A 26,903-nucleotide genomic window follows, 5' to 3' on the forward strand; every position below is an offset into this window, starting at 1 on the left:
CAGTTGGTAGAGCACTCGTCTAGTTAACGAGAGGTCTCTAGGTCGATTCTGAGTGGAGGCAAAAATATTTCCTGTCTCCAATGAGAAAAACCTGGATGATTTGAGTGTCACATGCTCTGATTGACGATTTCTCTGGCAATTGACGAACTCTGAATATTAAACCTAAAATATTTTTATAAAATTTATCAAAATGGTACAACTTTAATTTCGCAAAAACCTTCTCTCAAATTAAGGCTTCTTTAAAAAAAAGTGAAAATTCGAACCTTTTCAATGATATCCCCCCTTTTTTATCTTATTTATTTATTATTGATAGATTGTTCCTCAGGAATAAAAATGAAGTGGTAGGAAAGAGTGTCAAGAATGTCAAAGAAAATGACAATCTGTTAGAATATATAAAATCATTTGAAAATCTTATAAATTTTTTATTGCTTATTGTACTTTACAAAAATTATTTTAAAAATTAAATCTTATAAGCGGATTCCGGCCAAATTCTCGAAAGCCAAAATCCTGAATTAATGGGTCGAAATTCCGAATGAACCAAAATACTGAAAGCCAAAATCTTGGAAGTCAAAATCTCGGGATTTTGGCATTCGTCGCATTCGTGATTTTGGTTGTCGGGATTTTAACTTTCGAGATTGTGACTTTCAGTATTTTGGCTTTCGAAATTTTGGTCTTTTTGGAATTTTGGCGTTCGGGATTTTGGCTTTCGGGATATTGGCTTTCGGAATTTAGATTGGAACTTTTTCTAAGACATTACAAGACATGGAGTAATTGAATCGCAGTAGAAAGTCGTATTTTCGCATTGGCAGATCTCTTTTTTTTTTGCACTTCTGTAGCTAGGATGTTTAACCTAATTCTTTAAGGTCTCGAAATCATAAATAATAGGCAATAATAGGCAACATTTTCATTTAATATTAAATCCTAAATCAAAAGTTTTAACAATATCTTGTCTGATACGAATTGGAGAAATTAAAGCCATATATGGCGAATTTCAAGTCTGAAGCCCTATAAGGCTTACCTAGAACTTCTTGGGGCAAATTTGTTTTTGTTGTAAAGCATTAAGATAATACTATAAAAAATTAAACTTACTTTGACTCTTTTATCTGCAAACTTTTCAATAGGGATGGTGTAATGGGGCAGCGGTATGTCAACTTTTGTGTCCTGACCAGACGTCCGACGCACCCTGGAGATCATTTCGGCCAGGGACGTCCGTCTAGATGTAGCTCGTGATCCTCCACTAATGTTATCTAAGTTGATATCTCCCACGGTGTCTTCGCTCTCCCCATTTTCGTCTCCGCTTCCTGCAAATTGCGAGTTTATGTTGCCACATGGTCAGCAGGAAAAGAGAAGAAGGACAGAAAGCACAACACATGAGCCATTCAGGTCAGTAAGCTTTTTTTTCTCAAAAGTCAACCCTCATTTTGCAGTTTATTCTTCATCAGAGAACTTCAAACAAACAAAAGAAGGCAGCAAAAAGAATAAAATGGATCGATTTTGTCATGGAGATCCCAGTCAAAAGAAGAGTATAACTACAATATATTTATTTTATGAAACAAAGAAGGATACACGAAGGATGATATTCCTCTGAAGTTTGATATATAAATTTTATTATTGAATTTTACTTCACAACTGTCTTTACCAGTCTAAAACTTTTCAGTGTTTCATCCCAATACTATCATTCTGTTTGCAACTGACGCTTATTCTCACGTTATTTATCAATTGTGGGACTTTTGCAGAGTTTGTGAAATCCTCGATAGGAAAAGCTTGAGTTTAATAACATAGAAAGAGGAACGATAAACGATATGCAAACTCAATTGGCACAATCCACACAAATTTTTAAAAAAATATGTATTAATGTACATAAACCATTGATCTATGTGTAAAAAAAAATAAAGCATGAAAAGGCTAAATGAAAGAAAAATAATCGTGTTGGTGCTCAAAAAAGCTCTCAAAAGCACATGAATTGCACGAAATTTTTGTGTGTTATCTTCTGCAGAAAAAAACTGATACATTTTTGAGACGAATTGAACACGCAGTGTAAGAATTTTCACACATTCTTATTAAACCAATTTATTGGCCTATCAACACAAAAAAAATGATTAAGCTTACACTTGGCTGAAGAAGCAAGAAGAAAGATCGTTAAAATTTAGCGAAACACAAACACGAAGCTCTTAAAAACACCTGAAAAGAAAACAAAGTTCAGCATAAATCAAAATCCCCAGACCACAAACCAGAAGAGAGATAGAAAAATAAATAGGAAAAAAATGAAAAGAAAAATCGTGTCGTGTTTAAATTGATCGCAAATTGAATATTTTGGGGCAGCAGATTAAAGCACTTAGCATGTGTTGTGTGCCTTAACTGCCTTCAATTAACAAGAAAAATAATCAAATTGTAATTCTTTTTTTAGTTAATTTTGAAGCGAATTTTGTAAATGAACCAAGATTATGACTTATTACTATATTTTAATAAATTTCGATTTTTTACTATCATACATTATTTTGCAAAGATTAAAGAATTTCAGAAGTGATAATTACACAATCCATAGATAATGAATAGCTAAAACTTTTTTTTTAAAGCTAAAACCTTATACTCTATTTTAAAAGAATTATTTTTAAATATTTTGATTATGTAATAGAACCAACTGTAAATTTTTTTTTGTGTGAAAAAGAAACAAAAAATTGGTGTGTACAAACCAAAGTGATTCATGATTTTTGATGAAATCGAAAAAGTCCGATGAAATCCAGAATTTTGACTAATTTAAATATTTTATTACTACTAAAATATTACAACTCTATTTTTAAGAATATTCTTTACGTATTATAATAAAATATTGTATCCCTTTTCTGAATATTATCAAGAGGACCTAGATGTTAAATCTTAAAGTAAAGGCAAAATTGAAAAGAAATTAGGGTGAGACAGTTTCAGGAATGTCCGAAAATCAAAAATATAAAATCTTTTGACAATAACCAAGTCGGAATGTTTTTGGGTGGTTGTTGGACTCCGTAAAAGATGTTTTCTATCACCAGTGTTCTTCATATTTGGGCAAGACGACGTAGTGTAGTCAGGTGAGCAGAATGCGATTGGTATTGTAAATTTCAGTTGACAGATTTCAGGAGACGTGGTTAAATCGGAAGAAATGGTAATCTCGCGACAGCCTGTACAATGCATTATACGTGTTAGCGCAGTCCTATTGAAATAAGTGGAGAAGTTTTAGTTTCTCAGGGTGTTACTCACGAGTGATGGTAGGTTTCCCACCGAACTATCGTTGCGAACGTTGCGAATCGATCGAGCTGCTGCAGTAATGAGGAAGCTTGGCGAAAGCGTGGTGAGGAAGGCCAAGCTTAGTCTTTCGGCTAAATTATCTCTTTTCAAAGCTGTGTTTATTCCTATTCTCAATTATGGTCATGAGCTAGCCCCCATCAAGTGGCTTCCGGAGTTCAAGCCATCTTATGTCTCACTCACACTTAAGATTCAAATAGGATTTTTCTGCACTCGTAACCGTTACGCGATATATTTCAAAACTGAGGCGAGTCTTGTTATACAAGACCCTGAGCCTTGTGAAGAGGGATAAATATGCTAGACTTCTGTATAAATACCTTTTCCCTAAGTGAATTGTGAGCTGAGATCCTGATTAATTTATTTGATCGCGCCAACATTCCCAAGAAAAATACGTGGTTTTTAATATGGTTTAATAGAGAATTACAACTCAATATTAGTCCATTATCACTTGTTAAAACACTTTCACTCACGAATAGTACAATTTTCGTCACATTTAGTAATGCCGTTATCAATAATTTTCTAATTTTTGCATTTTCCCACCGCACAGTTGCAAAAATCGGATTTAGATAATTACCGAAGAAAGAAGATCGCGAGTACAAGCTGCCGAGATGAGGTACCTCTGAACGGTTACGGGAATCACTCGTCCAGATCGAGAGAAGAACGATGCCGTTCATGAGGAACTAAGAGTCGATGAGTTCTTCTTCGGGTTGAGAGATCAAAACTTCGATGGTGGTCATCTTTAACGCATGAATGAAGAAAGACTCCCCAGAAAAGCTATGAAACCCATTGTGAGGAGACCTCGACCTCGGAACAGATCTAGAACAAGATGGCTGATTCAAATTCAGAATCCTGCCTTGGGCTACTTTGAGATCGAACCCGAACATCTTCCTGAAGTGGCGGAGGATCCACAGGCATAGGCTGTGTAATACAAACCACGACCCCAATTGGAATAGGCATTTAAAAATTACGAAGATGATCATAATGATATTCGGACAATAAAATATACAATACGTTTTAAAGTGTTCATACTTAAGAGAAACTAGAATGTTTTAATTAGCTTGAATATAGTTCATAATCGTTTGATAAATAAGCCTTAAAAAACTTCAAAAGTATGAAACTGCCTCACTCTCCTCCATATCCGAAAAATACATTTTCACTGTGATATAACGTAATAAAAATATGCACCGCCTTTGTCCAAACAACTCCGGGAGCATGGAAGAAGCATCCACACTACGGGAAAGGCGCTCCTGCTCCTGGGCGGTCTACACATGGACTTAGCATATTCTTCCAACACGGGATACAACAGCAATATAACATTATTACATTGTAACAAACATCCCGATACGATTAATAATAATCCTCCACATCTATTTCATTATTTTCATTTTGACCTAAACAGCATTTTAATTGAAGTTATTCTTTATTCAGGTAATTAAGAATACTCATCAAAATAATTTTTATTTTAATGGCTTTTTTTCAGAAACTCACTAAATAAGCTTCTAAAGAGGTTAAAGAACTTCCTTTGAAAATTTAATCATCAGACTTATTTTTTTTACCACGTTTGTATGCCTTATTTCAAATATCTCAATGTCTTTTTATACTACTTTTGAAATAAGACTTACTTCTCATATAAATAATCCGTAAACGAGAGTGAAGCTGTTTCACATGAAACAACATTCTCCATGGCTCTTTTGCTAAACGAATATGATCTCCTTTTAAGGTAATTATATCTTGTTTCTTTCACTTGGAGATAGGTTGTGTACAATTATATTGCTTAATTACCTTAAAATAATTATTATAAAAGCCAAAGTCAAGCGAGTGTTCAAAGCTCCCCTATGCATTTTTTTTAAGTATTTCAACTTTTTAAAAGTTATTGTTATTTTATTATATTTTACAATTTATGTGACTTAATGTAGGGGAACGACGTCCTTGATGCGATAATTTTATACTCCTCCTTTTCATAATAATTTAAATACTATTAACCAACAGATCTGCTCATCCTTACCGGTTAAAACGGTATTTGCCCGTTCTTCTATCGCTGAAATTTCGTTTGACCCTTTTATAAATTTTACAATGTTAACTAAAGTAAAACTTTAGGTTGTAACTACTTTTATATAATGGCGGAAGAAATCTTAGCACTTCCTCATGTATTAAATTTATATTGCGTGATTGGCAAAAAATAAACTTAATGCGGTGTGACTATAGTTGAAAAATTTTATGTTGAGTGAAATTTTAGTGCATTTTCATTAAATCAGCCAAATAAATTGAAATTGTGTGCACTGACTGTGCTAAGGAAAATTAACTTTATAAGTTCCCTTTATTATAGGATGTGCAACTTGTGGGTTCTCTTTAGCTCACTGCACACAACTTTAAGCCCCTATTCCTTGGTAATATGCTACATGTATTAGCACCCCTCAAGGATTGAGTGATAGTGTTTCTTCAATTGTGTTATTACAATTGTGCGGTGTATGCGCGAGAAAAGGGTGTCTGTAGGTCGACTAGCACGAAGGTGGAAGGAAGTGCATGAGCGAGCGCCCCATTTTTGGGGAGGCCGGTCGATAATCCTCAAAAGGAAGTCAATGCACCTTGTCGCGGTTTATCTGCGCGCTTTTTCTTCAATACTCTACGTATATGTGTACCCGTCTAAATGTGGGTCATGCGGTTTTATGAGTCCCGGCTTTTGATTGATTTTCAATTATTTTCCTGATTCCATGCCATTCACCAATTTGAATACACCATTGACATTCTGTTACAAAAAAAAAATCGAATTCATTTCGTTGAATATACAACATGTTCGGCTGTTTTTTTTTACAAAAGATGAATTTTACGTTATGCTCCCAAAAGCATCATACCAAAAAATTGATTTTGTTCTAGAGATAACCAATAACTTACCGGGATCTCGTGTGTGTTGTCCTGGATCCTCCCATTCGGAAAACTGCAATAAAAACAAACAAATTTTCTTAAATTATTATTTTATTTTGTTTATAGTAATTAATTTAGTCGAATTCAATTTCAACAATAGATAGATTTTATCATAAACAAATTGTGCTGCAAATATGAGCATTTTTGCGAAATGATTCTTCTAACAAGTACTATTTTGCTGAAAATCGAACTATAATAAAATTAAACAAGAGGAACAAAATCTTAAATAAATTATGGTCAGTAATTCAATAAAACTGAACTACAAAAAATTACTAGATCAGTAAATGAAAAAGATATGGCAAATCATCCCAATTTAGCGGAATGCTCGAACTCACGAGAAGAGCCCTTGTCGGTTTTCTACCCTTTACAGGGCATCAGTAAATGATTATATAATTAAAAATTATGTAAAATGTACATATTTTTGCATGATTTGACCTTTCATCTTGAGGTAACCCTAATACATATTGACTGTAAAATTTTTACATTCGACATTTAAAATATTCTGTATGAAGGAATGAGTTGAGGTAATTGGAATCCTGGATAACACATTAAGTGCTTATTAAGTATTTAATATGTTCTTAACACAATGACTTAATTTTAAGGCGTTATATAACATCCAACTACTTAAAAATATATCGACGCTTCCATTGCATACTATGCTATCTCAGAATGACAACATTTCAGGGGAGCCATTCGAAGTTGGCGATTTCCTATGCTGCCTGTGTAATTTTTTTTCGAAAAAATGGAATATCTCGTTACCCGGACGTCGGATGACCACCAAATTTTCACCAGTTGTAGATCTCGGTCCTAGGATTAACATATCTCACGGAGTAATATTATTCTAAGTCGACTTAGAATAGTATGGAATGGAGCCGTCGATATGAAAACGATGCATGTGCCAGCGCTTTGTTACGAGTAGAAAAACTAATACGGCATGACTCAGCCTTAACATTAAGTACCTAGTTAAGGCCTTTATTAAAGTAGTTAATTAAGGACTTTCTACTATGCACTTTTTAAGAAGTTACCCAAATGCCTATTTTTTTTTTTAATTTCTAAATATAAAAGAACCACTTTCATATACCATACAATGATTTATTTGCCAGTCAATACGACACTGATCGATATTCTAAACACTATTGAACCGGATGCAAGTACATATACACTCTATGTTATGCAGCTTTCGATTATGTCAGACGCTCCTGATATCCCTCTGTAGAAATTCTAGATGTGTTTGGAACAAGAAAACCATTAAGATAGAGGATTGAAAATGACTCCCGAAAAACGAGTTAATGAAACTAAGATATCAGAGTTTTATACTCTATGTGGTACTTTGCATTTCTGGATTATAGTCTGGTGGGACTAGAGAGAAGATTTATCAGAATCTAGAAGCGTCTTAAGTAACTTAAACTCCGGGATCACAATCTAAAGGGAAGTCTTAACAAAATACGAGACACTATTTTTACAATTTTAGCTTTCGGTTAGCACGTTGGGAGCATGAAAAAAAGATTCAACAGACTTTGGATCGCTTATGGCCAAAACCAAATTTCTATGAATTTCAAGTTGCTGCGACTAAATAGAAAAGATGCTCAGTTAAACTTACTGAAGCAAAATAGACGTCATAGGTTTCACTAATTTTCATGTCATGATGATCCATCTCTTTCTATCCAATGATCAATATGTGGCTATCGCATTTTCTGTTTCAGTTTCCACTTTATACTGCCAGATGTCACTACTATCGCTAAAAAAAACATCCTTAATTAAGTACTTAATAAGTACTTATTAAGAATTTATTTTATGCATTCGAAGAAAGTTCTCATTTAAGACCATATACAGTACCATGCCTTGAAATGCAGTATTGCACTAGTAACTGCTCTCCTCGCGTTAGCCGTGATGTCCATTACTGATTAGGACTAATGTAGTCTTGTCGGAAATTTCAAATCTTTAATTAAAACTAAAATGTTTAAAAGAGCTATTTCTTCGGTCAAAGGCCAGGTCAACCCAGGTAGATGAAAAGTGCACCTAGGCTATCTTTAAAACATAGGTCTAACGTAGGAGGTCTACGTAGATAAGATTTTGTATTGGCATCACCTAAAACATAACGTTGATCTTTATTATATGGGCTTTAGACCTGACATGATACTTGATCATATGGATTATCTTCTCTAAATTAGTCTATATTTTTGTCTTGAAAAATTTTGGTAAAATTAGTAAGTTAAAATAAGGATTCAGATAGCAAAAAACAAAAGACTTTCATGGAATAAAAGAATTTTTAATGTAGAGAAAAATTCAGTTTTGACGACTGAAAAGTCAACTTTGATTATAATTCTAAATTCGTTCAGTAAAAAATAATTTCTGTTATTTATTGAACAAAAAGGTTCAATACAGGTCATTAAAAAAGCAATTTCAGTCAGCAAAAAATCTACTAGGAGGTGAGTAATAGCAATAGCTCCCACATGTATTGATCAGAAAACTTTCAGGAAATAAAAATTTACATCCCTTTTTTTCTCAAACGTTTTACATATGTCTATCCCCCTGTTTGGCATTCTAAATTGAATGGTGTAAAATGAAACTGGCCCTTTGTTAAAAAGCCAAACATATTCCTACATAAATTGCCGATATCAACGACAATTTTCAGAGCATTGAGAATTCGAAAACTAGTTCAAGACAAAGTTTGAATTCATTTGAGAAACTTTTCAAAAGTTTTCTTCGACTTATTACACATTTTGGTGAAGCAGAAAAATTGTACATAAACCAAAACTTGCTTATTGAATTGTATTGCAAAAAAAAATCTTGTCTACCGAATAAATTTTTCATTGCAAAACCCAAATTCACGTTAAATTCCCGTGAGGCATTCGAAATGAAATTAACTTTGTGAGGTGTCATGAAATCATCACGTATTAATACAACTTTTTCTTCTATGCCCAATTTCTCGTATAGAGTCATTTAGGGGGGTGAAATCTGTGTGTGGACAAGAGTATAGATGAGAAAAGAGGGATTTTCTCATTAGGACAATCCCCTGTTTGCCTAAATTCTCACTCCATGCTAGGAACATATCCACAAATTCCATGTCGCATTTGGAGTGGCAATTTTCTCTCAATGTATCCTCTATATTTGGTTTCTTGGAGATGGAAAATGTTGAACAAACTAAGTGATATTGTCTTACCATGTCGACAAGGTGGTTTGGTCCCTCGTGAAAATTACACGAAACGTCTCGAAGCAAAATTCATTAGATGCTATCAGGCATTGTGCTTCATAGGCACTATCTAAGTGTTGAGACATTCTTTGAAATCTAGAGAGAATATCGTTCTCATTCATCCAATACTCTAAGTTCGTGTTTTGAGCATCTTTAAAAGTTCCTTCTAAACTCCAAACGTGTGAAAAGTACTGTATATATGTAATATACATGATTATTGCCTCCCATACTCCCATACTTAAACTCCTTGAGAATTTCACAAATGATCTCTCAAAGCTCTTGAATTTATTGGGCACTTAAAGTGCCGATTGAATGGTCATGATCAACTTTTTACGACTTTATGGAAAGTTTCACAAGAGCATTTAAACTTGCAGAAAAAAACTAAGTAATTCTTCCCAGAATTACGTTCAACATCTGCCATTCATCAAAAGTTTGATTGGACCACAATCATACATCCGTTTCGAATTTTATTGATTTTTTATTGATTTTTGCTCCATATAAAAAAGTAAATTATTCAATTTATAGGTAAAATTATTCCAAGAATCCTTGTGCGCACTGCATTGCTCTTTTTGGCAAACGTCCACCAGAAAAACCTTCCATTCCATAATTTAAGAATTTAAGAGAAATATGACATCACGAAATATTTTTCCTTCATAAAATTTATCTCTAATATACGTTTTATTTACTGACTCTTAAACGGAATTAGTAAATAAAATTATGGTTCATCGTGAACATATTTGTTCATCTAATAAACTTTGAATTTATTATACAATTCAATTTAAATGACAATTTAGAACAAAAATTTTTGACATGTAATAATAAAAATTCAATACAATTAGGAATAATACATCAGTATGAATTAATTGTGTTTTCTTCATTATTTTATTGGATTGTGAGTTGAATTTTGAACAGAAAGAATCACATCAGGGTAGCTGATCTAGATCTTGAATTTTCACATGTACTAAGGATAATAATATTTATTAAACAAGATAACACACTTGACGTTATTATTCATCTAACGATATAGGGCTTGTCCGCTACAACAGCGACAAAGAATTCGCTCAAACACTGGAGTGATATAGTATAGTAATTTTTCGATAGTATCGACTGTCGGTTCTGAAAAATTGTGATGATAGCTGCATTTTTTGTAGCGAATATAAATATTCATCAACAGTCACATTCTATTAAGAATGGTACAAATGGTCCCACAATGCTTAAAAATCCGTCTTTCACTAAATCTAAGTGATACGGATTTATAGATACTATCGAATCGATAGTATCGGAAAGTTATAATTCCGCCCATTATTTGTACTACATTCTATTGCCGAGATAACTTAAAGTATTTTCTATGTAAGGACTAAAGATCAGCTAGACTTATAGAATTACACTAAATTAATTTAAACAAATGGGTAGTACATCGAACGCACTCTGATGTAAGTGTACCGAGTTCATGACTCCTCTAAGAAGAGGAAAGAGTAAATGATTAAGTAATCAATATATTAATTCCCTATAAAAAAAAACTACTCTATAGGTATGACAAAGCATCCCAAATTTTGCGAAGTGCTCGAACTCGTGACTTAGGTCCTATAATCGATTTAATCCGATTAATAAATCACTCAAAAGATCCTCCAGAATAGTTTTAAGAGTAATTGAATTGATTTTTTTTGACCAAAAATTACTTATCGAGTAATAACCGTCTCATTACTGGTTCAGAACCGATTTGAATCGATTTATAAATCCCTCGAGACATGGTCCAAAATACTTTAGGCGTATTATAAATAATTTAGGGATAAAAATTAGTTTATTAAGGTGGAAATGTTGATTATGAAAAAATCCAGAAATTATAGTAATATACTGCTCTCTCGGTGAAGTTCGAGCAGTGAAAAGTTTAATCAAATTACCAAGAAAAGTGTGTCAATAGATTCTTCCATGTGAAATGTGAGAAAAAGATTTGTCAAGTTGGGAAACAACATCCTTTTGTTAAAATTTTAACAAAATCCATTTGCCCGCTGAGAACAGATCTTTACTTTCAGAGTATAAGAATAAATTCATGTAAAATAAATCTTTCTTGAAAAAAATCCTAGTTCCTCCATGGAATGTAATGAGACATTATTTGTAATTAATTATTTAAACTACATATTTATAATAATTAAATATTAATATAATGTATTGTTTATTTTATCCTTTTCTAATTCAATATGCGAATGTATAATTAAAATGATGATTTATTTTGCCTCTAATTTCTAAATTAGGAATATTATTTGGTATTAAATTTTTATATAAAAATGGTGTGCTGAAAAATTAATTCCAATAACAAAGGAGAAAGCAACAATTTCCAATCGGACTCACTTAGATCGGGTAGTTGTAGTAGGGATCTGTAGGGGAAACTGCCCATGCTTGATACTATTGGAAGCTTCGTAATGACTAAATTTTTCCCATGAGTCTCAATAAACGTGACTCCTCAATAATTTTAAAAACTGGCCACTTTCCCATAGTTTTTAAAATATGGTTGCGATGAGTCACATAAATATTTTGAAACATAGAAAATTTAGTCATTACGAAGCTTCCCATGGTATCAAGCATGGGCACTTTCTCCTAACAAAAAAAATGGAAAGGGACAGGTCAGATTACTGCGCTACAAACCTGAATTAGAAAAAAATGCTACATTTCTTTTGAACTTATTAAGTTTATTAACCTTGTAATTTTCAGGAAAATTTTTGATAGTAAAAAATTAAATTGGGGCACTATAAATTTAAAATTGGTCAGTAATAGCTTCTCCACGGTAATGGTTATTATTATTAATCCTATCGGAATATTTATTACAATGTAATCTTGTTTATATGTTACTGTTGTTCTATCGCGTATTGGAAGAATCTGCTAGTCCGCTTGTAGATCTGCCAAGGAGCGCCTTCCCCATACTGTGGGGAAGAAGTTCAAGTATCTCGGCATCTTGGGGTGTTATTCACGAGTGACGGTAGGTTGCACACCGAACTATTGTTACGAATCAGTCAAAGCTGCAGCAGTAGTGAGAAAGCTTTTTGGAAGCGTGGTCAGCAAGGCCGAGCTTAGTCTTTCGGCTAAATTATCGGTTTTCAAAGCTGTTCCTATTCTCATCTAGGGGAAAGTGCTCATGCTTAATACCATTGGAAGCTTCGTAATGACTAAATTTTCTATGTTTCACAATAAATATGTGACTCATCGCAACCATATTTTAAAAACTATGGGAAAGGGGCCAGTTTTTACAATATATTGCGGCGTCACATATATTGAGAAACATTAGAAAAATTTAGTCATTACGAAGCTTCCAATGGTATTAAGCATGGGAACTTTCCCCTATGGTCATGAGATTTGGGTAATAACCGAAAGTATAAGATCGCAAGTACAAGCTGCTGAGATGAGGTACCTCTGAGCGGTTACGGGAATCACTCGTCGAGATCGAGTGAAGAACGCTGCCGTTCGTGAGGAACTAAGAGTCGAGTAGTTGCTTCTTCGGGTTGATAGATCACAACTTCAATGGTGGTCATGTTTAACGCATGAATGAAGAAAGATTCCCCAGAAAAGTTATGCAAGCCATTGTGAGAAGACCTCGACCTCGGGGCAGACCTAGGACAAGGTGGCTGGATCAAATTGAAGATCTTTCGTGGGAGCGCCTTGGGATCGAAGCCGAACATCTTCCTAAAGTGGCGGAGAATCGATAGGCGTGGGCTGTTAACCTTTATGTCAGAGGCCCGCGACCCCGATAGGGTTAAGCGGTTAAAAATGATGATGAATACGGTTACACAAAAAATCGAGGTACTGCAATGTTGCTCTTTCGGTAGAGTTGGTTTAGTAAAATAATTCTATTTATATTATTTTGAGAAAGCAATTACAATTAAATTAAATTAAAAAATTTTGTCTGTCAATCATTGTAGTAATTTATATTGAAAATCACATTAAATTGGTTTATAAATAAATATTAACTTAATTTTTGATCTCCAAAAAAAAGGAATGAGGATATAACAGAATGGGGATGCAAAAGTAATCGGGATTTCGTGTTCCAAATTAAATCAATGAAATATATCACACAATGAATTAACTCCGTTGGAGAGGAGATTCTCAAGTAACTTCTCACTTTCACTTCATGGTCCAGTCATTGATGTTCCATGAAGTGGAAAATACGATTTCACTGACTTCTGTTGATGTGAATTTCATTCTGGAACATTTTCATTTTATTGATGACTATTTCCATGAATGTCATCTGTATCTGTCCTGATTCTTAATCAAAATGTATTTTTTAACGACTATCACGGGAGATATTTTCTCACTCTATTCAACGAGGTAGAAGCAAAAAGGTATAGATATATTCCTGGTCGAAATTTGCATTAAAGGTTTGTATAGCAAATGGAATGAATGTTTTCTATCTGGCCCAAAATGTAATTCAAAGTGGGAAATGGATCTACACGGTAAAGCCATAGTAAAGTGTTTTTGGGATGGTGGAGTCACGATTTTTTATACAGTCCTTGAGGGCGGACGAATGGAAATGTGTAAAACGCCGGCTGAATGGAAATGATAAATTTTCCGTGTTTTATCGTGAATCTCAAATTCACTCACCAACCCAGTGTAACTTTTTGCACAAAATACTAAAGAGTGGCACCCGAAAAGATGGTTGATTCTGGGGGAAAAGGGGTCAAAATTTCGTGGAGAAGCAATAAAATGACTCAATTTTTTGTGTCTTCTCTTAACGGGTTGATCTTTTTATGGTTAGGGGGGGGAGTACAGTGAAAAATTTTAAATGCGATAGACAATAAAATTGGCATATTCAGAATCTAATATGTAAATTTTTCCTATGATCCCTATGATGGTCCTTTTCGTCAATAGAACACCACACTCCCTTATGGCCATAAAGCACCCTTGTGTATTGCTTAAAAACTTTTCTTTGGCAAAACATTGTACAACTTTTGAAGACCTCTTTGACAAAAGAAAAATAAACGAGTCACCGGAGTTTGGGACAAACTTTACACATTCCTGCATGATCCAATTTATTTTGATGCCACAGAATTTCATATGCGTTTACATAGAGGCACTTCAATGTTTGTTGTTTGGCAGAAAATTTTGGTAATCTATTCAAATCCCATCCCACCTCCATCCCTACTGTCGTCCGTCTTGATGTTTTATGTTTTCGTACAAAATAAAATTGTCTCATTTTCAATATTATCATGAGCTTGTCAGATACACACAAAAACCACCCCTTTGCCATGACAAATTTTTACGTGGATGAATGAAGATATAAAGTTTTTCGTTTTACAGAACAAAAATTCCCATGGCTCTAAAGATGACAGTAAAATGTTTGGCAGATGGGAAACAATAGCATTTTTTAAGGGAATATCAAACGGCTTTCCATATTACGCAACTATAAAAATATCTGCTCAACAGTGCAGCTTAATCCACCATTGTCTACCATATGCATAGAAATGCACAGTACCAATAAAATATTAAATAAAAGCATTCAGCTGATCAGAAGCAGAATAAGCGTCTTAACGAATTAAACTTTTAGGGCAGAATCACATTGACAGTAAAATGCTCACCGTCACCGTCAAAGCCCTCACCGTATTTCGTTGATTTACGCATTTTCATTGTAATTTTTACTCAAATTCTCAATTAACGTGTTGCATTATCTCATACTCGGTGGCACTAGGTGAAAATAATATAAGGAAATTGAAGAAATAAAACGAAAATGCGATAAACGGTGAGCAAAAAAACTGTACGAAAAACTGTAGCAAAAAAATCCTACAGTTTTTTTTTGCTCACCGTTTATCGCATTTTCGCTTTATTTATTCATTTTTCTTATACTATTTTCACCTAGTGCCACCGAGTATGAGACAAAGTAATATCATAATGGAAAATTTGCGTAAGAATTGCAATGAAAATGCGTAAATCAACGAAATACGGTGAGGGCTTTGACGGTGACGGTGAGCATTTTACTGTCAATGTGATTCTGCCCTTAATACTTAAAAAAAAACTTGGACTAAAATCTAAAGATTTTTGTTCTCATATAACATAACAATTAAAATATTTTTTTCTCTATACCCTATAGGGTAAAGGCTCACAATTTTGTCCAGTCTGCTTATATGCATCGATGTTCCAAGTTTGAAGTGCGATATTTTCAATACTAATTGACTTTTATTGTTACTCTCTTTTCAGAAGGGTTGTTTAGAAACTTGGTAAGGGTTTATTGTCTTTGTTTTTACTAAAATTAGTCTTAATACGTTTAAAAATGAATTGATATGTAGAGGTGAATTTGGCTCTTATTTTGGACAACTTGGTTATTAATTTGAACAACTTGGCTATAAATTTGGACAGCTAATCCGCCTCGACAGGATGGCCATTGTTCTTTATTTCATGAACCAATCCTACCAAGTCCTCTTCCTGTTCATGTAAGGGAAACGTAGAATGTCACAGAAGCCCGGAAACTTTTCATATCATTCATTAAAGTGAGTTGACTTTGGTATTCCAAGTAGAAAGAAATCACTTTTCTACTTCTTAGGGTAAGTGTACCGAATTCCGGCCAGCTTTCCATTCCGGCAACTTTTTTTGTTCCTCGAATTTCCATGAATTTTTAGTTTTGCATATTCTACAGATTATACAATGCAAAAAAAAAATTGTAACTTTGACAAACGAGATGATGTGAAAAAGACGTGGAAGAATTCCTAAAAGGCAAGGAACTATGAGAATAAAGGCGGCCGAAATAGGGCACCACAGCCATGTCTACATTTTTATTCATTTTAAAATCTATTAAGAATGATTTTAGAGAAAAGAAGGGTGATAAACTGTCTTACAAGATTCCGAGCAATACTCCTTAAGAACAAGGAATAAAAAATTCAATTTATATTAAAAATATTACATTTCAAACTTGAGACTTTGGCGCTTGCATGCAACTACGCCGAATTTTGGCACACTTACCCTAGATCTATTAACTCTACAATAGATTTTTTTTAAATTTATTTTTTCATTCCTTCTACTTTAGGAGTGTTGCTTAGAACTTTGTAGATAGTTTATCGTCCTTGTTTTCTCAAAAATTATTCTTAATAAATTTAAAAATGACAAAAATGTAGACATAGCTTTGGTGCCCTATTTCGGACACTTTCAATCTCAAAGTTTCTTACCCTTCGGGAATTCTTCCAATATCTTTTTCACGAGATCTTGTTTGTCGAAGCTACATATTTTGTTATTCTTTTGCATTGTATAATCTCTAGAGTATGTATAAACTAAAAATTCATGGAAATTCAAGGAACAAAAAATGTGGCCGGAATTGCAAGCTGGCCGGAATTTGGCACACTTACCCTAACTCTTGCAAATCCCGAAACGGATATATTTTGCAATTTTATATTTTTCCTATTTTATCATTTTCTTTATTATTATTTTCTATTTTCTTATTCTCAAAGTTCCCCATGTCCCGAGGGAGATGTCATATATGGAACTGCTCACGTTTTCATGAAACATTGTTACACTGGGAAAAAATGGGGGTGCGATTAACTTTTTTTTCGTCATAATTTTAACACTTTTTAGGTGTAAAAATATATCAATATTTTTTAATGTTAATTTTACACCTTTTAAGGGTAAAATTAACATGAAAAAGGGTAATTTAGCACACCTAAAAAGCATAATATTAGTTAGCATAAGCTTAGTCGAAAGTTCTTAATTAAATACTTAAGTGAAATACTTTTTAAATCCATAATACAAACTATTTACTTAAGGACTTTTACGTAGGCCTTAATTGAGTACTTAATATAATATTAAGGTTGAGTCATACCATATTAGCTGTTCGCCATAAAGCACTGACTTTTGTTTATCTTATTTTCATATATTTTTTTAAGAAGTTGGATGTTCAACGATTTCTTAAAATTAACTCATTTGGTTACGAACTTACTAAATACTTAATAAGTACTTAATGTGTTAGTTGGGTTTTTATAAACAATTGTTGACGGCAGTTGAGGGTGTTTGTGGATTGGAGAAGGTCAATTAGGGTTTGATCAATGAAACCGGAGCATGGAACTTTGTCTTCAGAGCTCTTACGGAAAGAGGTTACCCCAGAGCGTATTGAAATATTTTGTTCTACTAAAGTTAATAATACTAGGGTGAAAGGAACACCTATTGACACTTTAAGAACTCATGTCAGGACCTATTGACACCCTATGCTGTATCATTTGGAATACGAAATTCGAATACTTATCCTTATCGTAAAACGTAGATTAATGGAAAACGTTATATTACTAAGATTTTATTGGATACAATAAATGAATTTCAATATTTTGACAAAAGTGCCAATAGGGGTTCCCTGTCGAAGAGATGTTCATTCGACCCTAATTTTGAAAATTCAAAAAGAAATAGGTCCCAATAATTAAATAATAAACAAAATAATAAAAATAAAATTTTAATTCAGTCAAAAATTACAAAATTAAAAAGAACTGTACAATAATATCCACTTGGATATTACAATATCCTATTTCTTGTATTATAAAATTTGCAGAAAAAGCTTTCTTTTATGCTTGAAAAGATTTGAGTTACCCTTCCATATGCTTTTTAATTCATGTGATAATCTTGTGTCATGTTACATTACGCTTTGAACAGACCAACAACCCTAAATGCATCTTCATTCAGTGAAACTTAATCTCTTTTAGTGGTTTGCTACTAAGCTTCCATTAATGTTTATGGTAAAACGCAATTTAACTTTGCTCCATGAACTCCTCTGCGAAGACCAGTAACTTTATGCAAACATTCTTTAAGATATCTGGCAAATATCGAAATTCACATCAAAATTGGGAGGGATTTACGACTCGGTGGCAAATGTAAAGTAAATGTGAAAAGCGATGTCATAAAACATGAATGCAATTTCCATAAGTCAATACGAAAGCATTTTGTAGCTTCAATCAGCCAATATTGTATAATCTGCGTTTTATTTATCTTTACTAAACATTTGTTGTCAGAAGCAAGGTTATATGTAACAAAATTTGTACGCAACTGAAAATCAATTTAATGTCTTGCCTTTTATTTGTCTACAATTCTGTTTGTTGTCTGATGATCAAAAAACCAAGTCAAATAATATCAAAAGACACACAGTGAAATTTCTTTTGAAAGAGTATTGTGCAACATTTCAAAAGAAACGTGCAGAAAAGTAAAATAGGATGAATTTTCCTATAAATTGTGCATATTTGGAAACATTTTGAATGGAGTTTCCAACATTGCATTGTTTAAATTCAATGAAGAATAAGTGTTCCAGCGCTCTGTCTGCAATTTTAATGGTGTCGTGAATAACCTGTAGAGCGGCTTTTTGTGCATTATACGAATATTCCCGAAAGATGTGCTTGCCAAAAGCTCTGCCAATTTCTTCTTGCAAACGAGAGAAAATTCGTGGTGCTTTTGGGAATATTCACAGTAGCATCGTTATAGTATGAATGTCTACCAAAGGACTCGTAATCTTGAAATTTATCCAACATTTTGCCTCGAGATTTGTGCTACAACGAATAGGAAGAGTCCTAAATGCACAATAAGTTCTCGACCAAAAGTCTCTAATTTGTCGACTTGGTTGAGCCATTTAGTGAATTAATAGGGGTAAGATGGATACTCAAAAAGAACTAACACCATAAAATTCTGCAGCATGTGCAATGCTGCTCAATTTCATGAATCAGATACTTACAAGAAATGAGATTCTGTCCACATACACGTCTCCCCTATAAAGTTTCTTAAGTACCATCAACTGCGAAGTCCGTACGTTAATTTTTTTTTGTTTAAGTATTCTGATGATTTCTCTTTTCCTTCCCCTCAAAACATTTCCTTTCACAGTTTTTGTGTACATTTTGCATCGCTTTTCATGTCATAAATTACAACGAGGATGATTACTTGCAACACCATATACAATTTTACAGTATTTGACATGGGTCCGGAAGCAAAGGAAGTTTTCCCACAATGCGATTATTTAGTTGAAATGATTTGTGTTTGCATTTGGTGGTCATGGTCGTTTCACTCCAAACACTGAAAATCTACGAAATAAACAGACAATAAATAAAAGCTCTAGCGACGTGGTAGTTTACCCATTCAATGTATCTAAATTTTCCTAACACCAGCATCATTTTCTGTGAACTTTATCATTTCTCGGAAAGTGTTCTTGGAACGGTGTCAAAGTCAGTGACCAGATTTTTTCTTCTATACTTAATTTTCAAAAATTGTACACTGTTTTAAAAAGCGAAAGATTAAAATATTTTATCAAAAAAGGTTCAACATAGTAATTTTCCATCTATTCGATCGGTGAAAATCATCCTTAAGAGCTAGAGCTAGAATAAAGAACGGCTTACAAATAAGGTAAAGTACCCTCACTCGACTCGACCGGTGGGTAAATTTTTGAATGTTTCATGGTCAATTTCTATGAATTTGTCACTGGTCCGTATTATTCATGGAATGATTGACCTATTAATGTTAGGTCATACGCAAAATATTATATTATAGCAAATATAAATACATTTAATAAATAAATCTACCGGTCGAGCGATGGTACTTTATCTTATCAGGGAGGTAAAGTCACTCACGGAGACAAAAAAAATACAAAAGGTAAATTTAATGCAGTTTCGGTTTCATGGGGTGTATATAGTGGACGGAAAAAATAGATCTCTGTTGTTAAAAATATATTTAGAGCAGATGAAGGAGACATCCTTCCTAAAAAAAAAAAAATCAAGTTAAAAATTGAAGAGAAAAAATCAAGAAAGGTAAAAATTAAGGATTGTAAAATCTACTATCCACATATGAAATTTAACCTTAAAAGCCCCCTATATTCTAACATATAGATAGTAGATTTTACTAGGCGAGTATTAAATTTACTTGCCGGATATTAGATAATGGAATTCAATTTGAGGACAATGAAATTTACTATCCTGATAGTGAAATTTACAGTCTAGCTAGTAAAGTCTACTAGCAAGATATTAGAAACTAAGAGAATCTCGAGGTAAAATCTGAAGGATGATAGTAGAATTTCCCACCCAGCAATTATAATTTAACATCCACAGGAGCAGTAAATTCTAAAAAACAAGCACGTACATATAATTATGATTTCCGGTTTCCGAGCGGGGAAATTAGTATTTGGGAAATAAAGAAGACATGTTTCTTCTTTCGATGTCCACTTTATTCTCTCTTTCTTTCTATTGATACATGATATTTATATGATTGCTCTCCCTTCGATCTTCTTTGCCTTTTATCAGATATCTATTTTTAGAATTTTATGATTATGCTGATTGGAATTTTGCAAGATGTACAGTACAAGTAAATTCCTGTTCAACACTGAGAAAAAAGGGGGTGCGATTAACTTTTTTTCCTCATAACTTTAACACTTTTTAGGTGTAAAAATATATTAACATTTTTTAATGTTAATTTTACATCTTTTTAAGGGTAAAATTAACATGAAAAAGGGTACCTTTAACCCCTAATACACATAAAAAGCATAATATTTACACCGATTTCGGATCAATACTGCAGGATAAAATAAAAATTTCCGGAATGTTATTTTAACTTAAACATTTTAATAAACATTCTCAGACAAATTAATATAAACATTTCCACATTCATAATGTCGATTCAAAAATGAGGACACTTAAAATATGATTTATGATCGTGAGATCCAACTATATCTTCTATAATTTTTGACTGACCGATATAATGTCCGGTTTGCTGGGTGACTTTAGTAACAGCTTTTAAAATTTCGTATGGAGGACGGTAAATTTTACCATATTAGGTTTCTCGGTGTTTTTGTTACTGCTCGAACTTAAAGATAGAGCATTAAATACAATCCGTTTTTTTATCAAATTGTCACAGACCTAGAATTTTTTAAGGTGCTGGGATTTTTTAAAATTAATTTTTAGCCTCTCTAGTCTAGTGAGCTTATTACTCAATAGATTTGGCCATGTTTAGATTTTCTGGAATTGGTGTTTCAAAATCTTCTAACCCAGCTGAATAACTAATAAATCGATAGTCAGCGTCAATGATTTACCTTTCTCGAATTAATTTTTTATTTGTCGATATAATAAGTTCGAGCATTCTGCAAAACTGTAACGCCTTGTCATCTCATTATAATATTTATGTTAAAAATAAGAAATGTATTTTGTTACTTTAGAAATTTCTAAGAAATCAATCGCAAATTCTGAAAAAAATCGAAGTAACAGATATCGAAAAAGTATGCTATATTTGCGGTATCTATGTTAAATATTTCGTCTTCAAATACTCCTTAGCATAAAATTTGCGGAAGGACATTATATTTCTGCGTTTTCTGCAAAAAAATAAGTGTTATATGTTCAGAGAACAGAGGGAGTCGTGCTATTGAGCCACAACGATGCCACAGAATAGTATCTTAACAGAGGGGTAAAATCAAAGAAATTGAGCACCATACCAAAAAAAAAGATGCAAAGAGATCAATGCCTTAATGGAATTTCCGTATCGATACGAAATCTGAGACCATAAAAGTATATATTTGAAGAAGATGTGACTCGAAAGAAATACATAATAAAGTGTTATTCAGCATTTGTGTACTTTCACACTCATATACAGTTTTGACTTTGATGATGCTGGAATGGAGAAAACATTGGTCTTTTATAAAAATATGAATGGTTCTTCCTTTCTTTATCGTACGTAGGAGGAAAATAAAGGAAAAAGTTATCGAAGGGTTATGGATGTGCATAATGCTCGAAGTCGTGATTTTGATTCTATGGTCTGCTAATTGGTTGCAACTTGAGTAAAATTATGTAGAAAAATTAAATTCATTTATAAGTAATACCGGGATTGACGATATCAGAATTAATGGCATAACATGACTAGTGATACACAATTTGCAGAACTTGTCCATCATTTCATTGGAAGTCACTTCTGTAAAATCATTTTACTGCTCTAACTCAGGTTAGGAGTAGTAGAGTGGAGTCATCACTTATCGGCGTTGTACACTTACGGACAACTTGCAAAAATTTCAAATTTTTATGTAAAACAGATTTCAATAAATCATAAAAAAGCAATTTACGTTAATCTATTTAGAATAAGAAATTAATTTTTTGAAAGCTGTCCATAAATGTATAACGTCCAAAAATGATGTCTCTACTCTATATAATCCAGTTTTTCAACTTGTTGCCAGATTATAAGTTAAACGGTAAGAGATATCCGCATCCAGTTTTCGGTTACCCCACTGAAATACATAATCTTAACGTAGGGGAGACTGGAGCAAAATTTGTCAAATCGAAAATTTCAATATTCACTACTTTCTAAAATAAAAAAAACTGAGGCTTGAAATTTTTATTATAGATAGCCTTCATGATGGATAAAATTGGCTCGACGCGATTCTTTACCCCCAAAATTCAATTTACGCATTCCGAGTTGCAAGCAACCCGAGTTGCACGCATTTCTAGGTCACCTGTAAAGAATCTCAGCTACCATAAGCTTATCTGGGCTTATCACTGGTCATTTGCTATTTTAAATAGTCTGAATGGGGAAGGCGAACAAAAGAAAAAAAAAGTTCATTGAAATCGGTTAATAAACATTAGAGATAAAGTCCGGTCCATATGGATATAGTAAGGGTCGGGGTACAGTGAATTGGGGTAGAGACGGATGGGACCCATTATTTGAAAGATCGTGCTCTCAGATACAATATAGGCTAAAATTTCATCGAAATCCCTTTATAAATACAGAAAATGCAGTCCGGTCAAGACATTTTTGATTATAGCTCGGGTCAGGGAACATCGAGGGAGGAGTGCGACCCACCGTTGGAAAGGTCTCTACCTCAGCTACTACATACTAAAATTTAAAGAAAAAGCATCGTCTAGTTTTCGAAATATTCGATATCGATTAATCGAAAAATCGATTTTTCGATTAATCGAACCTTCGATTAAATCAGATGAAATTGGGGTGTCATAAGGGTTATAGTACTCGACGAGAGCTTTCTAAAACACCAAAATTTTTCCAAATCCGTTAATTAGAAGCGGAGATATGACCATTAAAAAATTCAATTTTTGATCCCTTATAGCTCGGGTCATGGGGGTCGGGGGACCTTAAATTTTGTATCAATCGAAAGCTCTTAAGCCCAGCTATAACATACTAAAATTTGAGATTGATCCATGCCACAGGGACTGAGTTATTGAAAAAACAATTTTTGGGGTGTTCCAAAATGGCGGCAGGGGGAGGGGTGGAGGGGTGAGTCTGACATTATCAACTTCTAGCCGTCGATCGACATTTAACCTTTGCCGAAAACCGCTTGTCGATATCTCTCTCCGTTTTCTTTCCAGAAGTGATTATACGACAGACGGACGGACGGGACGTCCACGAAAATCGATTTTTGGCGCATATGATATTCGTGATCTATGAGTGTCAAAACGTGTATAACCAAAATTTGGGCCCGATCTGACGAGGTCGGATTTCACCTGTGACTACAAAAGCTGAGATTGTAAAGAATCTCAGCTAAAATACATTTTTAATTACAGATATTACAGATACAGATATTACAGATACAGATATTACAGATTACAGATATTTTTTGTAGGACCTCAATTAATTCCTGAGCTTAGATATTTTTGATTAAAAAATGGTGAATTTGGCTTGCAGCACATGCGGCGGTTCAGAAAGAGTTAACTCTTTCCGGACCGCAGCATATGCTGCATGCCAATTTCACCATTTTTTAATCAAGAATATCTAAGCTCAGGAATTAATTAAGGTTCTACAAAAAATATCTTACATTTGGACATCCTTATAGTTTGTAATCATGCACAATAATAGGATTTTTATCAGTTCTGAATAATTAAAAAACATTGTTTTTCACAGAACATTCATATGCTGCTTTGGGTACTCAGAGTCCCAAAAGAGACGAAGGAGTTAACACAATCCAATGAAAAGGGAAATTCTTTATCCTGAAATTTTTTTAGTACTTTCCTGTTCTCAAGTGCTTCTACATTATCGACTTTTCTTTGTGTTGTTTCCTGAGCGTTTTTCTCTGTCCTCGGCGTGTTCTAAAAACACGAAACAGTCATGACAAAAACCAACACAACGAAAAGTCGATAATGCAGGTAACTTGAGAACAGTAAAGTCTTAAAAAATGTTCAGGAGAAAGTTTTCACCTTTTCATTTTTCATTAGATTAGCACCACTACTCCACCTTATTTGTAGTAAGAACTACACGGATAGTCGAACATAAAGTGACATGTTTTTTATTCATTTAAATCACAAGATAATATCAAAAATGGGTCCTTTGGGGTGGAAGGTGATGAGATAATATTTAACGATCGAAAAAATCGATGAATTGTATATGTTATATTGCTCTCTTTCATTGTATGGATTTGGAGCAATAAAAGAGATTGAATAACAGAGACTTAAGAATATGCTTATGGAATTTCGATTGTCTCAGATGTAACATCAAGTTCTTAGAAAAGATGTAAAGAGAGATATTTTGGAAATATTTGTTCCTGGTTTTGGCTTTGACTCACTCACAGATTTTCTTATTATTTCACCTTATTCCCCACACCCATGATTTTACACAGAAATAATTCCTTCTTTTTCAATCCAATTCTTGAATTTGGGGGATATGGGTGAATGAAATGAAATTCAATTGTATCTCATCGGACAACCCAGTAAATGTTGAGGAAATATCTGTGGGAAATGTTATATGTGAGCAAGATAAAACGGTGGGATAGCTGTATTTAATGTTTCAGAGATCCACACAGCAATAGCAATAAAAGTCAATGGCAGTGATTGCAATTTTATGAGATCGAAGTATGAGAGAAGCTGGAAAAAGTTTATATCATCAACAGAACAAGACTCATTTACAGTGGAGCCAATAATAATTCCCCATTTCACATAATCACTCAGAACAATTTGGCATGTGTCCAAGTGGACAAGAGTATTTCTTTCCTGGTTAAAGCAACTTTTCCATTAATCATACTAAGATGAGTGTTTTTCCAGGCAAAATTCACAGACAGAAAATTTGTATCATTTTGTTTGGCCTTTTCATACGGTATCGCTTTATGCTTTGGTAGCGTATTAAAATGTCAATGAAAGGTGAAAATTGCCGGCATCACCTCTGTAAATCCACACGAAATTCAACAGTTTCCATCAAAGAGCGCTTTCAGGGGTTAATTTCAATTTCCATGAAGCGTATTTTATCAGCTACTAACAGAATTTTCCTCTACACTAGCGGTTTAGTACCAATTTAAACAGAATGATAAATCAGCTAAAATTCCATCCCAAAAACCATATCATAGAATTAATCCGAAATTTATCTTTTTAATTGAACTTCTATTTTCCATTCAATGATGTTTTATTACATTTTCGAACTAGTGTCAAAATTGGTTCACACGTTAACAAAAACAAGTTTTTTAAGTGCTCGAGTGAAAAATCCACCAAAGGAAGTCACAAAATTAAACAAATAAAAAGAAATAGTAAAAAGAAAATTGTTATTAGATGGGAACATGGGTTAAAATATGACAAAACGAATATAACCTTTTTTACCAGCTTCCAAAAGACTTGAGAACGTTATAATCCGCATATAAAATAGAAAATTTTCTGATCTTGTTCTAACTAATTTTTCTAAGTATTGAAAGGAAATGTGGCTGGGCAAATATTGACGGGAATGGAATAATTTGTGGCGTTCTGATTCGACATACATATCCACGTCAGTCAATGAAAAGATAGAGAATTATAGAAATTTTATTCTCCTGCAATTTTTTTTCTAGACCGTTTTCCAATATCTTAAATAGAAATAGGTGTGATTCGAAGGAATCACACCTAATTAGTTTTTAAATTAATTTTCCAAAAAATATTGAGAGCCATTTTTTTCTGTTAGCTGATAAAGGTAGAAAAAGTCGAACTGGCAATTTATTTGTCCTATAGGGAGATAAAAGCTTCCAGGATTCGAACACACTTTGATTTCGAACTCTTCATATTTTTCCCATATTCCTTTAATGAAATTGACTATCTATGGCAATATATTCTAAGGGACAGATAATCCTAACCGGCTTATGTAGGTGAGATTCTTAACGTGAGCTAACTCGGAGTGCATGCAAATTCGATTTAGAGCTGAAGTTGGGAGACGCCATTCAGTTATCTTGAATCAAATTCGTGAAATTATACAAATTTTGTATTTAAACCAAAATATCAAGGATTTGGATGAACTGACAGAAAAGTGTTATATGGGTGAAATGTAGACCAGAATGTTCTCTATAATTTTGCCGTAGAACTTGAACTCATCGATTACTCAGAAGCCAAGATAAGCGAGGTTTTTTGTTTCTTAACTCGTTTTTTCATCCAGAGTTCCCCAAGTAGTCATTTGTTGAACTTCAACTATATCAAAGAATTGTTGTATTCTGTGGGACTTTCCATTTAAAACCCTATTTTAAGTGTCTTGGTGGAGTAGAGGCAGTCAAATTGACATCTGAGTGATTTCAAAGCGTTATTATTGGAAAAATCAATTTTTTCACACTTAAACGGCAAAATCGGAGTGATAGCGTAGTCTGAGTGGAAAATGA

General features: G+C 33.4%; 1 protein-coding gene across 2 annotated transcripts in view; it reads right to left on the reverse strand.

Moving 5' to 3' along the window:
• Window positions 1–26,903, reverse strand: part of LOC129805796 (transient receptor potential-gamma protein) — a 60,423-nt gene that overhangs the window by 24,482 nt on the left and 9,038 nt on the right. Inside the window, exons 3-5 of one of the 2 annotated variants that reach the window (XM_055853948.1) lie at window positions 6,172–6,214; window positions 2,110–2,181; window positions 1,090–1,301 (exon numbers count right to left, since the gene is read on the reverse strand). In XM_055853948.1, coding sequence (XP_055709923.1) covers window positions 1,090–1,194 — 105 coding nt within the window. In that variant the 5' untranslated portion in view covers window positions 1,195–1,301; window positions 2,110–2,181; window positions 6,172–6,214. The remainder of the gene's footprint in view (window positions 1–1,089; window positions 1,302–2,109; window positions 2,182–6,171; window positions 6,215–26,903) is intronic. The other variant, XM_055853949.1, reaches the window with a different exon arrangement.

This window comes from Phlebotomus papatasi, chromosome 3, assembly GCF_024763615.1.
Source record: "Phlebotomus papatasi isolate M1 chromosome 3, Ppap_2.1, whole genome shotgun sequence".
Classification (NCBI taxonomy): domain Eukaryota; kingdom Metazoa; phylum Arthropoda; class Insecta; order Diptera; family Psychodidae; genus Phlebotomus; species Phlebotomus papatasi.